The sequence below is a fragment of the Vipera berus genome, assembly GCF_964194415.1.
Source record: "Vipera berus genome assembly, chromosome: Z".
Taxonomy (NCBI): domain Eukaryota; kingdom Metazoa; phylum Chordata; class Lepidosauria; order Squamata; family Viperidae; genus Vipera; species Vipera berus.
Window position 1 is genome coordinate 112065457 of NC_138205.1, and position 17830 is coordinate 112083286.

General features: G+C 37.7%; 2 protein-coding genes across 7 annotated transcripts in view; both read left to right on the plus strand.

The window, feature by feature from the left end:
- The window catches only part of YME1L1 (YME1 like 1 ATPase), a 48854-nt gene extending 33165 nt beyond the window's left edge, over positions 1–15689 (plus strand). For 2 of the 6 annotated variants that reach the window (XR_014028534.1, XM_081344164.1), the window contains one exon: positions 65–2556. Coding sequence is in view for 4 of the 6 variants with exons in the window: in XM_081344164.1 (XP_081200290.1) it covers positions 65–208 (144 nt within the window). In the remaining 2 variants the exon portion in view is untranslated. The other 4 variants (XM_081344163.1, XR_014028535.1, XM_081344162.1 and 1 more) reach the window with 4 other exon arrangements.
- A 285-nt stretch (positions 15690–15974) lies between these two features.
- LOC308679038 (uncharacterized protein) lies at positions 15975–17520 on the plus strand. The gene is made up of 2 exons (XM_081346273.1): positions 15975–16786; positions 17117–17520. Exons 1-2 carry the CDS (start codon positions 16713–16715, stop codon positions 17259–17261), a joined length of 219 nt encoding a protein of 72 aa, XP_081202399.1. The 5' UTR covers positions 15975–16712; the 3' UTR covers positions 17262–17520.
- The last annotated feature ends 310 nt before the right edge of the window (positions 17521–17830 follow it).

Here is a 17830-nt window from a genome sequence, read left to right on the forward strand (position 1 = left end):
TTTAATCTTAGCTTTTTTTCCAGCTTGTTGTTGCTATATTTCTTAACTTACCTTTTTGTATTAGGACTCATATGAACGGGCAAAGAGTATCTTGAAGGCCCATGCAAAAGAACACAAGATTTTAGCAGAAGCGTTATTAACCTACGAGACCTTGGATGCCAAAGAAATTCAGATCGTTTTAGAAGGCAAAAAACTTGAAGTGAGATAACTTCCTTGTCAAGCTGTATCAGTCAGAGTACTAGCCACTTTATATTGGTGTAACTTTCTTTCCTGCTGGATGTATGAGTGCTAATAATCATATTTCTTAAATATAAACAACTTGTCTTGTGAGCTTTTGTTCCCCTTACAAGTAGTCCTCGCTTACTCATTACAGTTGAGACCATCAACTCTTTTGCTAAGTGACACAGTCACTTAGTGAAAAATCACATGACTATGCCAGATTTATGATGTCACTTCCATTTTTTGTTGCAAACCAATGTAGGAAACAAAAAGGCAGAGCTGGGAGGGGGAGTTAAATGTGTCATCAGTTTAAAGTCCTTGCATTGCCACAAGAGATCCAAGTCCAGCCCCTCTTGAATTCTGTTGATCCTTATCTAGCACTGATTTAGTGCTGATCATTAGTTGATCAGATTCTTGTGTATAGGTTTGACTAAATCTTCTATGCTATAACTTTATGAATGATCCTGATTCTTTGGCCTAACATTAACTGCTTTTATTAAGTGACACATTGTGTGATTGTGTACTGCAATTTCGCTTCCATGTTCTCCATTAATTATTCTGGTTAGAAGCCCGTTGTGAAGCTTACAAATGGTGGTCACATGATCATGGGATACTGCAAGAGTTGTAAATGTGAGGATTAGTTGCAAAGCTATTTTTTTCCAGCTACTGTAACTTCAAGTTGTTAAACAAGGCAGTCAGTAAGCAAGGACTACCTATATTTAATTTTGTCTTTTCTTAGAAGCAAGGTTATAAAAGTAATGTCAGTGGTTTGTCTGGTTTAGAAACACTGAATACCAAAACAAAAGAGTGAATTGATATACTTTCACTGCTGGCTTGTTCGAATGGATAGAAAAGGAGCTGATAGCTACTAATGTTACTCTGCGAGCTGGGGCATTTTAAATTACGGTACATACCACACAGTTATAGGAAAATAACCCTTCTGTTTTTAAACCAAAGTTTTATAAAGTCTTCATTCATAAAGGCAGGCACTATACAGTAGTAAGAGTGCCCTATCTTCTAGTTGACCTTCATAAGTGAGACAAAGAGTTTGAACTTTAATGGACACAAAAATAATAGTGTTCATCTATTTGGGAGACAACTTAAGAGTGAGTGACTGAGTGGGTTCACTGGACAGTAATATTTGTTACAACTGGAAAAATTGCATTGTCTCCTGAGGTAGTATTGGGGAAATGTATTCAATTTTATGGAGGTGTGATTTTAGTGCTCCTGTTAAACTTTTTAAATGGAGGATAGTTAATGGCAATTTGAGTCTCATTGTGTACTTGGCTGGCCCTTTTAAAAATAAAGTACAATTTTTGATTTCAAAATTTTAAATCTATTTTATAAGCACATGCCATTCAGATATTAAGTGACGATTAAGACATGTTCTAAAAATTGAGATTAGGCTTTCATTGACTATAGCAATTGAGAATAGCTAATAATGATTACACTGTTAAGTATTTAATAGATGGCTTTCCATAATTTTAAGTCCTACAGTATAATTATTTAAAAAGGAAATATTCTATCAGTGAGAAAATAAAACAAGTTTAGCAAAGAACTGGATTTCAAATTTTGGTTTATAAGGCATTTTGGTGCGTTGTTGATAGTCCAATTTCATTTGAATTTGTAGATAATTCATTTTCTTTCAGCAATCCCAATATTTCAATGGAACTCTTTTCTGCTTTTTCCACATAGTAAACTTGGAAGAACCTCAAGTTCATTTCATTATTGGAATTCCAAACTGCTATGCTGTTCCATTACAAATATATACTTTTTTAGCAATAAACTGTAAAAGATGTGCAAATGCAGCATGTTTAGCACATTTGGGAAATCATATATTTTAATTATGCAAAGTGCTTTTTAAACTTTTCCTCCTATTGTAAAACTGCTTTTACTCTGGTTGCCCTCATATGTAAATTGAGGTGTATAAAACATATTTTAAATCTGTAAATAAATTTGAGAGTTAAGCAAAATGTGTAATTTTTTAATAGCTTGAATTTCCATAAACCTTTTTTTGTGAGAATTTCTGCTACTTTGTTGCTGCTACTTTACCTGGTCAAAACATAAATATGGAGACTACAATTTAAGATTGAATTGTTAAATACATTTCACCTTGTCAGTATTTAGATTCTATGGAATCCTGTAACTTCTAGTGCATTTTCTCTTTCATGAAGCCTTGTTAAGTTTTGAGATGGCAAGAATAACTTGCTAGCAAGTTTCATATGTATGTTCCTGCGAAAGCAAAGAATTAAAATTGGATAGAATATTTTGCTTCAGATTTGTTGCATACGCTGTTCTCTACATCAGGGCTTTTCAACCTTTTCACCCATTGTACCACTTTTAGGATATGGCAACATCCGAGTACCACCAGTCGCCTAGCAAGGTGTCAAAAACTTGACGACCAAAAAAAAAAAAAGGAAAAAAGTGATGAAGTACAGGTAGTCCTTAACTTACAATTGTTTGTTTAGTAACTGTTCGAAGTTACAATGGCACTGAAAAAAGTGCCTCCCAAGCCACAGCCGAGCAAGACACCTGCCTGCCTGCTTGGCGGCGCTCTTCCTCCTGTCCAAGGTTTTCATTGTTGTGGGCATTTCTGTTGAGGATTGGCAGCGGGAGGGGGGTGTTTGGTTTTTATTTCCCCCCCCCTCTGCTGGGTGGTTGCAGCAGGTTTTGGCCACTTCACATGACCCTGGGACACTGTGACTGTCATAAATATGAATCAGCTGCCAAGCATCTGAATGTAAGTCACAAGACCCTGGACATGCTGCAACATTCCAGCTGATCGGCACTTCTTCTGGGCTCAGCAGAAGCGCCAGGATTAGCGCCGAGCTCCAGCTGGAGCCTGGCGCTGATCCTGGGGCTTCCGCTGAGCCCTGGCAGCCCTGCAGCTCCAGCCATCTCGCTCAGGTTTGTGTGGTGCTGCCACTGGTTCAGCTCATTCCCCTCCCCCGCTACCACTTTTCTAGGATGGTCGCGTACCACCTGCTAGGTGCCAATGTATCACAGGTGGTACCCGTACCACTGGTTGAAAAGCCCTGCTCTACACACTTTTTTTAAAATAATCTTTATTAATTATTTACAGTAAAATTGACAACAGAATAATACATAGGGAGAGGGACAAGGGGTTTAAAGACACAAACCATATAATCGCATAGTACAAATCATGAAAAACAAAACAGACCAAGAGTTATATCTACTCTTCTATTAACAAAAAATATATCATCCCAGCTAAACTTTCTAATACATAGAATATCCTTATCATTAGAAAAAGAAAACAAAACAAAACAAAACTACCATTGGTCATATCTTATCTACCTTGTAGGCCTAATAAATTACACAAATCAATTGAGTGGGCGATCTCATCACTCGTCTCCTAAATTGAGCCTTCTTTTAAGCCATACAAAACATTTGTTCCGACTTATATAGTGATTCACGTTTATCTTTTTTTTTAAATTAAAGAGTTTTACAAAAAAATTGTTTACAATACATATCCCCAAAACCCACCCGCCCCAAACTACCCCCCTTCCCTCCCCACTTCCCAGAGCTGAATACAGGGTTATAGATATAATAATCATATTCTAACTAAGATTATCCATTATAAAATTAACCAAATTCATAATGTGCTTTAACTCCCCTTTAACATAGATACATTCAAATTATTAAAAACATAATAATAACTTAAACAAAAATATAATCAGTACTAATACTAAAGTTAATAACAATCTAAAATCTACTCATAAGCTAAATGGAACTTTTTAGTCCCATATTTATTCTGAATATAATCTATCCATCTCCTCCAAACTGAAATATATCTTTCTTGCGAGTGATCCTTCAAATAAGCAGAAATCTTAGACATTTCTGCAAGATTCGATACCTTAAGTACCCATTTTTCTATAGTAGACAAACTATCCTTCTTCCAATATTGTCCCACCAGTAACCGTGCTGCTGTTATCAAGTTCAACATCAAATTGATTTCTTTAGTATCACAATCTACAACAATACCCAATAAAAACAATTGTGGAGAAAAGTTTATCTTTCTCTTAAAAATCTTTTGAATGTTCCACCAAATTTTAATCCAAAAAGCTTTTATATTTCTACAAGTCCACCACATATGAAAATAAGTAGCATCTAAACTACCACATCTCCAGCATTTAGACTGTAGGTTAGGATACGTGTTAGACAACTTTTTGGGATCCAAATGCCATCTATAAAACATAAAAATTTTCTCTTAAATTTTGAGTCTGAGTAAATTTAACATTTCTGACCCAGATTACCTCCCAAGTATCCAACGGAATTGGTTCCTGTATGTTTTGTGCCCACTTTATCATACAATCTTTAACTAATTCCGTTTCCGAGTCCAATTCAATTAAAACATTATATATCCTCTTTATATGCGCACGATTTAAATCTCTAATTTGTTTTACTAAGTTTTTATCTGTAATTGTGATGCCAACCTTCTGATCCAGCTTCCACCTAGCTTTCAGTTGGGTGTATTGGAACCAAGAGTAACTTATGTTTTCTTGTTTTAACTCATCTAATGATTTAAGTTGCCAATTATTCCCTTCCAATCTAAGTAATTCCTTATAGGAAAACATATCCAAACTCACTCCCATAGATACAACTTCTATCGCGTGTCCGGGAATTCCCCAAATCGGTATTTTATAATTTAACTTATAATAATACTTTTTCCAGACACGCAGCAAGGCACTCCTAAGAATATGAGATTTAAAAGCCCTGTCCACCTTTTTATCATAAAGCAAATATGCATGCCATCCATATACCAAATCCCAACCCTCAAGGTGAAGTATTCTTTTATTAGTTAAGTTAAGCCAATCGCTAACCCATGTCAAGACCACCGCATCATAATACAATTTCAAGTTAGGTGCCTTGAGTCCCCCTCTTTCCCTAGCATCTTGCAGAATCTTAAATTTAACTCTTGGTTTTTTCCCCGCCCAGATAAATTTATTAATACCCTTCTGCCATTCATCAAGGTTGGCATCCTTTTTCAATATAGGTATCATTTGAAACAAAAAAAGAAACTTCGTCAGAATCTTCATTTTAACAGCTGCGATTCTTCCCAATAGAGATAATTGTAATTTTTTCCAATTATTTAAATCCTTTTGTATCTTCAACCATAGTGTTTCATAGTTATTCTTATATAATTTTGCATTTGAAGCTGCAATATACACTCCCAAATACTTAACCTTTTTTACTATTTCAAAACCTGTTAATTTAATTAACATTTCCCTTTCACTCATAGACATATTCTTAGACAATATCTTAGTCTTATTACTATTTACCTTAAACCCTGAAACCTTACCATACTGAGTTATAATTTCCATCAAATCTATAACCGATTGTATCGGTTGAGATAATGACACAACCAAGTCATCAGCAAAAGCTCTCAATCTATAATCATTCTGTTTTATTTTAATTCCCTTTATCATAGAGGACTCTTGAATTTTAATTAATAAAATCTCTAACATTAATACAAACAACAATGGTGATAGGGGGCATCCCTGTCTTGTACCTTTTTCAATTTTAAACATCTCTGTTAACCCCCCATTAATTATATTTTGTGCAGTTTGTTGTTGATATATAGCTTTAATAGAATGTAAGAATTTTTCTCCAAAATTCATTTCCTCAACAACTCTTAAATAAAAATTGCCAATTCAATTGATCAAAAGCTTTTTCTGCATCTAAAAATATCAATGCTGCAGGGACTTGGTTGTTCTTATCCAAATATTCAAGCAAATTTACAATTTGTCTTACATTATATTTCATATACCTTCCAGATATAAATCCCGATTGATCACTATGAATCATTTGCTTTAAAACTTGCATTAATCTATTAGCCAATACTTTGGCAAAGTTCTTATAATCTGTATTCAAAAGCGATATAGGTCTATAATTTTTAGGTTGAGTAAGGTCTTGATCCTCCTTTCGAATCAATGATACAAAGGCTGTCCTCCAAGATGGAGGAACTGCTCCTCCAGTCTGAATTTCATTAAACAACATCTTTAAAGATTCAATGATTTCAACCAACAACATTTTATAATAAATTGCTGTTAATCCATCTGTTCCCGGGGCCTTGCCCACTTTCAACTGTTTAATAGCTAAAGAGATTTCCTCTGATGTTATTAAGCAGTTCATCTCAAGTTGTTGTTCTTTTGAAAGTCTAGGAAAATGAGAGCCTTGGTGGAGCAGTGGGCTAATGCCTCCTTAAGTAACACCAGCTGCCTGCAATTAGTGCAGGTTCGCATCCCACCAGGCTCAAGGTTGACTCAGCCTTCCATCCTTCCGAGGTAAGTAAAATGAGGACCCAGATTGTTGGGGGCAATTAAGCTCACTTTGTAATAATGCCGCTTGGGGTGTGTGTGAAAGCCCTAATCAGGCATTTACATAGAATGAAGGCTACTGCTAAGCTTGTAAGCCGCCCTGAGTCTTCGGAGGAGGGCAGGATATAAATGGAATTAAAATAAAAAATGTGCTTCCTGTAAATATTTATCTATATCTAAAGCTTGTATGTTTTCTCTAGAATATAATTTTGAGTAAAAATCTAAAAAACTCCTCTTAATCAATTTTTGTTGATAGACTTGTTTTCCTTTATATTCTATTTTATCTATAGTACGTAATTTCTGTTTCTTCCTTAATTGATAAGCCAGCCACCTACCAGGCTTATTAGCGTTACAAAAAGCATTATGCCTAGCATAATGCAAATTAGTTGCTACTTGGTCAGCCATTAGCATACTAAATTGTTCTTTCAATAAATGTATCGAGGTCCTTAAATTATTATCCAATGGATTCAAAATAAAATCTTTCTCCTTAGATTTAATCTCTTCCTCAAGATCTTTACATTTTTGCATTTGCTTACGCCTATAAGCATTATTCATATAAATCAAGACCCCTCTCATGTAAGCTTTACTAGCATCCCAAACCATTCCCATCGATGTACCTTTATGCATATTTATAACAAAAAATTCTTTCAGATGTTCTCTACATTTCTGCAAAAACACCTCATTTGTAAATAGATTTTCATTCAGTCTCCAGGATCTTCTATTATCATCTTCAGCAAAGAACTCCAACCAAACAGGACTATGATCCGACAATGTCCTAGGAAAAATCTTAACATTCTTAACCCTAGAGAAAAGATCAGTAGTAATTAAGATAAAATCAATCCTAGAGAAAGATTTGTGTCTATCCGAAAAAAAAGTAAAATCTCTGTCCTTCATATTCCTTTCCCACCATACATGTCTTAGCTCCAAATCCTCCTTCAAATCAAAAAAGGCTTTGGGCAGTTTTGAATAATTAGAAGGGTTTTTAAAAGATCCCTTCTTATCTTCAAATGAGTCCAAAACTCCATTCCAGTCCCCCATCATAATAACAGATTTGTAATCCAATTCGATTAGTCTTTGATGTAAAAATTTAAAAAACTTTTGCTGTTGTTGATTTGGAGCATATAATCCAATAAGAAGAACTTTCTTTCCTTGTAACATCAGTTCAATACTAACATATCTCCCTTGTTTATCCGATTCAATTAATCTAGCTGAAAAATCTTTTCTTAGATAAATGACCACTCCAGTCTTCTTGTCCGGAGCAAAGGCTGCCAAATGTGTTCCGAACCGGAAATTAGCCAAATACTTTTGGTCCTTTAATGCAATATGGGTCTCTTGGAAGCAAACAATATTATTTTTATGTTGTTTCAAATAGTAAAATACTTTCTTTTCTGTGGTGAGTTTAAGCCATTAATATTCCATGTCAGGAACTTCACCATCTCTGGTGACCAGGAGCCTTTGGAACATGACCTGAAGATCACCTGTTGCTCTCTTCGGGCGTGCTCCTCCCACAGGCTCTGAAACAGCCGCATCTTGCGTAGTTAAACCAGATACAAGCTTCTGTTTTTGCTCTTTTTCCTTACACTTGTATGCAGCCCTAGTCATCCTCTGTTCTCTCGGGTCCTCCTTTAACGCCAAACTCTGCTCCATAGTCTCAGCCTGCTGCATCTCCTCAAGAGGCAGTGACATTGCCCCTTCACTCAACTGTTTATCTTCTTGTCTCACTTCTGTTCTTTTAACTCGAGGAGACGATGGTGAGCCTGCTTTAAGGACCTTAGTATAAAAATCTTTTGCTTTTAAAATTGTATTCAACCTATACCTCGTCCCTGCATAATTCACCACAATTCCAATGGGTATTTCCCATCTAAACTGAATTTGTCGCTTCTTAAGCTCATAAGACAAAAAGGCGAAGTCTTTTTCTAAGAATTTTTGGGGGTATCTCCTTTAAAATTATAATATCTTGGCCTGCAATTTGGAATCTTTCCCGGTAAAAAGCTTGGATGATTGCATTTCTAGTTGATCTCCTGGAAAAGTAAATCACTACATCTCTAGGTAAATTTTTCTGTCTAGCAATCCAGGAATTAACCCTAAATGTCTTATCCATCTCTTTAACTAATTCTTCAGGTTCACATTTCAAGACAGGAGCCACTGCCTGCGCCACTTCCCATTCCAAATCTTCTTTAGGGTTCTCTTTCAAACCCCTTATACGCAATGCAAACTCCATGTCTCTATATTGTGAAATGGTAATTTCATCTTCTGTTCTGTCAGTTTTAATTTCTGCTCTGTCCACTTTCTGTTCAGCACCGGTAATTTTATTTTCCAAATTCTCAACATACTCCATAACTGAATCCACATGAACATCCAGGCGTTCAATGTGTGCAGCCAAGCCCTGAAGTGCAAGCACTATATCCTCCCTCATCTGCTTGTTTTGATTAACAAATTCTTCCTTTGTTTCCTTTATTTCTTTCTGTAATACTTGTGTTGATTGCATCACAACTTGCTGAATGTCTGCCAATGTAAATGCAGGTGGTGGGGGGGAAGGTGGTTGTACTGTAGGTTTCATTGTAGTTTGCCCTGCAGCTTGTGATAAAGGTGAAGAAATTGCACTTTTAGAAATTGCAGGGCCTCCCCCACGCCTTGCAGCCATCTCTTAAGTTTCGATTTCCTCTTTCTTCTAGCAGAATCAAAGTTCAGGGGGGAAAAAGGAGAGGGAGAAAAAACAAAAGTTTTTCTCCCAAATTCCTTATCCTTCAATAAAAAAAAGGCAAACTCTCAAATACACAAAATCCAGTACTGGTTAGAATCAGTTGCAAATTGTATCTCATGCTATGTTGCAAAATGTAGCAACTTTCCAAAACTGTCAGTCCATACAAGAAAGCAACATTCCAGCGCCATTTTTACTCTGTTTCAATCAGCTTAAAACTTGAAGAAGATAATGAATCTGAGTTAAAGTTAAAATCCAACTTGAAAATTCAAATCCTCCTGTTTCGCTCTGCCTGCTTCTCAGAGAAAAAATACTCACAGTCCTATCTAAGCAGCAGATGTAGTTGTCGCGTCTGGTTCCACTCCCTTATGGAGTGAAAGCGTCCTGGGAGCGGAGAGAGCCTGGGCTCACCCTATCAACCCCCAAACTAGTTGAGGAATTGACAGGGGAGCTCTACCTCTACCCAGACAAGCTCGTCTCTCCCTCTTCTCCCGAGGGAGAGACTTCGGGGCCACGGGACAGCTGATTTTCGCTGTCTCCTAGCGCTTAACGCTTCCCAAGGTCAGTCGGCTTCTGAAATGCTGCCATTCGGCGTGGCAGCGCTACCGGAAGTTGATTCATGTTTATCTTTTAAAATGTACGTTAACCTGTCCATCTCGGCACAATGGAGAATCTTGTTTATTATCAAATGATCAGGGTATATCTGGGTCCTTCCACAATTGGGCAAAGGCTATCCTCGCCGCTGTTGAGATATGAACAAATATATACCAATCTCTTTTGTCAATATTGTCTGGTCTTATACACAATAAGTAGAGGTCTGGCTGCATAGGGAAGCTCACGCCGGTTATTTCCAATAGCCACTGTTGAATTTTTCTCCAATATCGTCTGGCATATAAACAGGTCCACCATTGGTGGAAGAAGGTACCCTTGGCCGAGCAACATTTCCAGCATCTGTCAGAAGATCCTGGAAACATTTTAGCGATTCTAATGGGGGAGATACCAACGGTAGATGATTTTATAGAAATTTTCCTTAAAGGAGGAGGATAAAGCCAGTTTCGTGGTCTTATTCCATAAGTTCTGCCACATATCAAGCTGTATTGTCCTCCCGATATTTCTCCCCCAGGCAATCATCGCGTCTTTTACAATCTCTTCATCCATGAAACTGGACAGCAGAAGCTTGTATACGTTAAAGATAAATTTCCTTTGACTACCCAAGAGGAGTTTATCGATTGCTTGTAATTGAAGAGTGATACCATACGCTTGTTTGTCTCTGGCAGTTCTAGTTTGTATTTGGGTATAGGACCACCAATCTATATTGTATCCTCTAATTTGAAGGTCAGCTCTCGATCTAAGTCTCCCACCATCATCCAACAAGTCACCATAGGTCCAATTTCTCTTTATGCTGTGTACAGTCAGGAGGGTCACCGCTTCTACCGGAGATACCCATTTGGGGATCTGTGTATACACTTGTTTTTTAACCGCCTCCCAAACCCTTTGCAAATTTCCTCTAATGTAATGAGTGGTAAAATACTTAGATTCCTTATCCTTCTGTGGCCATAAAAAGGAATGCCAACCTCGCTGCAAATCATACCCTTCAAGTGTCAAAATACATTTCCTTGAAAGGGTCACCCAATCTTTTATCCAAACCAAGGAAGAGGCTTGGTAATAAAGCTGCCACATAGGGAGCCCCAAGCCACCTTTTATTTTGTGCTCCTGCAACATCTTCCTTTTTATACGAGGTTTTTTCCCTCGCCAGATAAATTTACCCAAAATTTGATCTAATTTCCTAAAAAAAAAATCCCCCAATCTTGCAGGGGCCATTTGGAATAAAAAGATCCATTTCGGTAGGATATGACCTTTTATCGCGGCAATTCTACCCAAGAGCGAGATCTGTATATGCCGCCATCTATCCAAGTCATTCGCTGTATCTACTAACAGTTTTGAATAATTAAGCTCTTTGATGGTGGAGCACTTGTTTGTCAACCAAACACCCAAATATTTAATTTTTTTAACACAATCCCCATAATATTACACTATTTTTTATTTTATTTATTCATTAATTTTATTTGGCCACCCCTGAGACTGACCTTGGGCGGCATACTATAAAATATGCACACATTTCACCATCAAGCAGCAGTTTGTAAGAAACAATACTGAGAGCAACCAATGGAGATTGTCTCAACGCCAAGATTTCTGAATACAAACTGATAAAATCTTGGCTCATGACATATCAGATTTCACCATGGCTTAAAAGAAGAAAATGTGAATAATTCATCTGGCAATATTGGGATAGCAGAATAGAAGACAAAGAATTGCAGAAGATCATAAAGTAACAAAATCTAAAAATTGAAAGATTATGGCATCAACCAGCCATCTAATCTAGTACAGGTAGTCCTTGACTTACGATCACAATTGGGTTAAAATGTCTGTTGCTAAATGAGACCTTTGCTGAGTTTTGTCTTATTTTATAACCTTTCTTGCCATACTTGTTAAGTGAATCACTACAGTTGTTAATAACACAGTTGTTAAATGAATCTGGCTTCCCCATTGACACTGCCATTGTCATAAATATGAGTCAGTTACTAAACGTCTGGTTTTTTTATCAAGTGACCATAGGGATGCCATAATAATTGTGAGTGAAAAATGATCATAAGTTACCTTTTGGTAACATAAGTTTGAATGGACACTAAATGAATTGTTGTGAGTCAAGGACTACCTTAGTCATCAGCACACTTGATGCCATACCAAAAAACCTTGGACAGTAGTTAGAAAATCTGTGCATTGACAAGATTCCTATTTGTCATACAAAATGCCATATCTCTTGGATCCTGTACATATATTAAACCAATATATTATGACATCCTAGGTTCTTGGGAATAACTTGACGTGTATGAAGGCCAACATCAGATAAAGAATTTGAAGGCCTAATTTCATACGCTTAATAAAACCTGGACCAGCTTACATTCCATGACAATATAATCAAGCAACAATATCCGCCTATCCAGGTACTTGGGAAGAACTGGATAAAAAATATAACTCATTGGCTTCCGGATGGCAAGGCGACGCTGGAGGCAGCCATTTCTTGGCTGTCAGCCTCGCAGCTCCGTAGAGCCGCCGAAAACAGCGCTGATCAGCTGTTCGGCGGCTCGGAAGCCCCCACCTCGGGAGAAGAGGAGGGGGTGAGCGTCCAGGTAGGGGTAGAGCTCTCCGGGGCTGCCAGAACTTATAGTTTTGGTGGCGGAAGGATTGAGCCCCCCCGAAGCCTGGGCATGCTCCGGACTGCGAGGCGCCTCTGCTCCGGGTTTTTTGGAGCAGAACAGGGTGTTCGCAACCATCCCTGCTAGCAAGGAAGAGCTTTTGAGAACGAGGACGCAGGCAGAGCGATGCAGGAGATTTTGGTGAAGATGATGCTTTGATCTTTAACTCAATGGACTTTGCTGAATCTGCATGTGAAAGTGCGTAGTTAACAATAGAGGGTGAAAATGGCGGCTATATCTTCTAAAGTTCCTGCCCTGAGGCAGCAGTCTTCGCTGAAAACTTCATTGTCCTCTGCATCTGAATCTGTATTAGCTTTTACAGCAAAAGATTTGCAGAGTCTGTTGCACGAGACTATGGAAAAGCAAATGCAGCAATTTGTTGAGATAATGGAGAAAAAGTTGGAGGAGAAGTTTACAGAGAAATTAAAAGAAATGAGAGCAGACATCACATCTGCAATAGAGGGCATGGTTAAAAGTATTGAGATTTTGGATGACAGAGTGGAAGATCTTGCTCAAAATGATATTAGATTGGAAGCCAAAATGACAGAAACTGAAAATGTAATAGAGAAAATGGACTATGACTTGATTTCGACACAGTATTTTCAGATGGAGCTTGCTTTGAGAATCAGAGGCCTAAAAGAAAATCCTAAGGAAAATTTGACGAAAATGGTTTCTGAGGTTTTGGAAGGGGTGTTGGAGCGACCAGCAGATGAAATAATGGAAGATATAGATAAAATCTTCCGTGTTAATTCGTGGATTGCAAGACAAAGGAAATTACCCAGAGATGTGGTGGTTTATTTCACAAAGAGAAAGATTAGAAATGAAGTTATCCAGGCCTCCTATAATATTGATTTTGTAATGGATGAGCAAAAAGTTTTGATTTTAAAAGAGATTCCTGCAAGAATTTTAAGAAAAAGGAAGGAATTTGCTTTTTTGACACAAGAATTGAGACGACGTGATATTAAGTTTAGATGGCAAATACCAGAGGGTATGGTGGTGACTTATGAAGGTACAAGGCATTGTCTTACCATGGTGGTTCAGGCATGTGACTTTTACAGTAATGTTTTAAAAGCAGTCCCCATATCTTCTTTGGAGTCTACAAAGAAAAAAGGTGACAGAGAGCCTCAACGTTCCAGAGAGAATCCACAAGATGTTGAAGGGTTAACGCAGACAGATGTGAAAGTTACAGGAGTGGGTCAAATTTCATCACCACGGGAGAAGGCCAGAAATTGGAAGAGGTGTGCTGCTTCTGGAAGAATGAAGCAAACCTGAGGATTTAGTTGCATAATTGCAAGAGATAATAATGTAATAAGGATGCTAGAAGGATTAAGTATGTGGGGATCCATTTTTCACCCTTATAAAATAATTATATAATATTTTGTGTTGCTTTAGTTTGAAGATGATTATGAAAATTTAATTGGGAAGATTTGTAGTAGTGTTTATTGATATTCTGTAGGTTATGCTTTGTTATTTGGATGGAAAGTTTTAAGCCTGGAAGGTAGTGTATGGTATTTTAAGTTGTATAATATATTAGGAGAAGGAAAGGTTGTTATAAATTGTTTTATGTGTGATTGAAATTAATTTGTAATACTTTTATGGGCAATATTGGAGTAGGTAATAGAATATAAGAATATAAGAATGATGTGATTATATATATAAATTTTTTTTTTTAAGTTTGGAAGTAATCTATGGTATTTTAATTTGTATAATATATTAGGATAATATGAATTTAAGGTATTATTTTGTATCTGAATAATCATTGATATGATATATATATATGTATGTTTGGAATTTACCTATATGAGTTAAAGTTTGATAGTTTGAATAGCTTAGGATTGTTTACGTAAGTTAGATCATGATTGTTTGTTTGTATTTTTATACCCTGTGTTTTGGTATTAGATTGGAAAGTATTATTTTGTATTTGTATAATTATTGATATGATATATATATATATATGTTTGGAGTTTTCTTATATGAGTTAAAGTTCGGTAGTTTAAATAGTTTAGGATTGTTTGCGTAAGTTAGATTATGATTGTATTTTTATACCCTGTATTTTGCTCTGGGAAGCGGGGGGGGGGAGAGGGGAAAGGGAGGGAGGGGTTGGGGAGGGTTGGGGAGGGGGAAGAGGGTGGGGGGAGAAGGGGTTGGGAGGGTTTTTTTTCTTTTTTTTGGTTTGCTAAAGATAAAATGTATTGTAAAACTTTTTAATAAAAAATATATAACTCATTGAAAATAAATGACATTAAAAAGGCACTTAAACAAAAACTGGTGTAGCGCAGAATAGTCATATAGGGAGCTGAGTCACACGCAACACATTTATTTGGGATTTCTGTCCTAGCCCTTTCTTCAGGTAGCAAATACCACCTTCCAGCTTTTCTGATCTGTAAGAGGTAGAGGAGATTTATGTATTTATCCAATTTATATGGCTACCCATCTAACCAAGAAAACCTGAGCAACATACCAAATAAAATAGAAAATGTAATTAAAATAAACCTACTCAATAAAAACAAGCTAGATATGTTCTTCTGTGCCAGAGCAACTTTGCTAACATCCTGGTGTGGGAAGACAGCCCCTCAGAGAAGGAAATATTAAAAGGGCAGAAAAATATACTTCCTCAAAGGATCTTAAAAAGGCAGAGAAGCATGCCCAGTTTTTCTGTCTCCCTCCCCCAAGCAGAAACCAGCTCTATAGAAATGCAGATGTAAATCCAGGAAGTTGGAGCTAGAAGATTAAGAAGTCAAAGACACCTAAAATCTACATACCTCACCCAAAGTCTAAGATAGGACATAGTAAGATTAACTCACAGATGCCAAAGGGACACAGGTCAAAATACATGACATACGAAATAGCCTCAAACAGGAACAGGAAACAACTCCAAACAAAAGTCTCAAGAGGGTATAAAAACCCACTCCCTACATGTGCCAGAGCCATCTTTTCTGCCAGAGCCATCTTTCTGTCTGGCTCTCCTCTTCAATAAACTGCAACCTTCTTTCTAAAGCATGTTTATTCCCAGCTTGGACTGAACCACAATGAACCACAATATATGCTTATATTGTTAATAAATATCGATGATATAGTCAGATTACATTACATTATTTTAGGATTCTTTACAATTTTCTCATCAAAAACAGGCTCAAGAAGAGTTCACCAAAATTTGGGGTGTCATCAACAGCAGCACAGTCAGTCAAAATAGAAGATGCATTGCTTCAGCCATCCAAGGAAATCCAACAGAATGGGAAAAGTAACTTCTCAGCATTTATCCAGCATGTACTGATCCACCAGCAGTTCAGTACACTGAAACACAGAGCACAGGAAACCTTGCTGAAGATGCCACTGTGGTAGATAGCTTAGGGCAGTGATGGCGAACCTTTTAGAGACCAAGTGCCAAAACCACAACCCAAAACCCACTTATTTATCACAAAGTGCCAAGGCCGCATCAGCATTGTGGTGCCCTGGGGGGGGGGCAGGGAAGCGTCTCTGCTACTTTGGAACGCAAAAACCAGGGGTGCAAAAATGGGCCACTGTGCTGCAAGGTGCAAAAATGGCCACCGTCACACCACAGGGTGCAGATACAAAGCGCTGCACCATGCAAGAACAGGGCAGGGCTAGTTAGTATCACGCAGGCACTAGCCCCGCCCTATTTGCAGCCCCTCCCTTTTCTTCCAGTCCGCCAATTGACAATGGTTGGTGACCTCTGCTCTACCACCTCTACTCGGGCTTGCTAGTCGGCCACTTCGTCTCCTTTGTGCTGGATGGGGCTCCTGCTCCGGGCGGCGGTAGCAGCTTGATGGACCTGCTGCTGACAGAGGTGGCATGTGTGCCAACAGAGAGGGCTCTGAGTGCCGCCTCTGGCACGCATGCCATAGGTTCGCCACCACTGGCTTAGGCAATATTCCTGGCAAAAAAAGATCTCCTAATCTTCTCATTCTCAAGGTTGCTTCAGTTATAGAGAACACTGGCTTCACAAAATCAGCTTCTGGAGCAGCAGGGTTGATCAAAGTTCTTCTCATGATGCACCATGGAAAGACTTTCATTAGCAGACCAAATGAGGAGAACTCAGAATTCATTTGTACTATTTCTCAATCCTGGTACCATATTTATTTGAGTACAAGCACCACAGTAGAGCTTTAATTCCTGACTCTTTTTTGTGGAACTTGCTTTAGCAACTGTAATAACTAGTTCAAGACCGTTTTTCAGATGAATATAATTTTTACTGAGCCATGCATTTTACATGAAAATTCACATACTTTGAAGATAAAAGTTGAGCCACAGTAAAATTGGTTATTATTTAGGATACACTCTGAATCAGGTGATAAAGTTTATTCATCTGGACAAACTCAAAAACTCCAGAAGCACTGTTTGAAGAAAAAGAAATTTGTGAAAGATATTTTTCAAAGGTGTAAGTCTTCTGTTAACAAGGATGATATTTATGAAATATTGATACAGCTGGGGTTATAATATGGCAATCATTTTAGGCATGATTTGTTGAATGATTTGTTTTATTGTGAAAACTTGAAAGAAATTGTAACAACTGTTCAGCTGAACAGACAAATGGTTGAAGAAAGCACGAGTATTGCATCCATCAAGTACTCTTAAACTGTTTTCTACAAATGGTGGGTTTTCTTTTCTTATTTGCAAGAACAAAACAGTATCTCTAGCATAAGCAGCCTGGTAGCTGCTCAATGCCTAGAGGAGGAAATGGTTATATATTTAAAAACAAGCACATCCGCTGAAAATTACTTATAGTTTTGTGGTCCTATTGTTGTACTTTCATGGTACAAGCCTAGTGTTCAGGGGGGGAAAAGAAATAAATGGTCTTCAGGAGCACTGTGGTTGAGCAGAGCAATCAGCTTGCTGTGTAATATAATTTTCAGTTCTGAAAATTCAGTTTGACAGTTCAAGGCTGTCAAATCTATCAGCAAAATATTTCCAAACTGTCCAGTCATTGTTATTGTTATGTATTGGGCTTAATTGTAAGACCACGTGGTAAACCCAGCAACTCAGACACCCCGTCTCCAGTGCTGCTATTGGCTGCCCCTAGGCGGCAATGGGTTGTTTTAAACCTATTGGCTGCCACCTAGGGGCCAGGCTATAAATTGCTGCAGGCTGCAGCTCAGTTCCTCAGTTCAAATCCTGCAAGCAAATAAACATGACCATTGCTGAACTCACTCGCCTCATCTTCATTCCTGCGCAACGAACTCACTACACAACAGTTATGGTTTTAAATTATGGCATCATGAAACCCTCATCCAATTCAATCAACCTATGCAGCTGCCAATTCTTTTCTAGATCTCTTCTGCCATTACAGGAGAAAC

Coding starts and splice junctions, on each gene's coding strand:
- LOC308679038 (XM_081346273.1), top strand. CDS start 16,713: ATGAATATAATTTTTACTGAGCCATGCATTTTACATGAAAATTCACAT. Junction 16,787..17,116: donor AAGATAAAAGTTGAGCCACA/GTAAAATTGGTT, acceptor CTCTTAAACTGT/TTTCTACAAATGGTGGGTTT.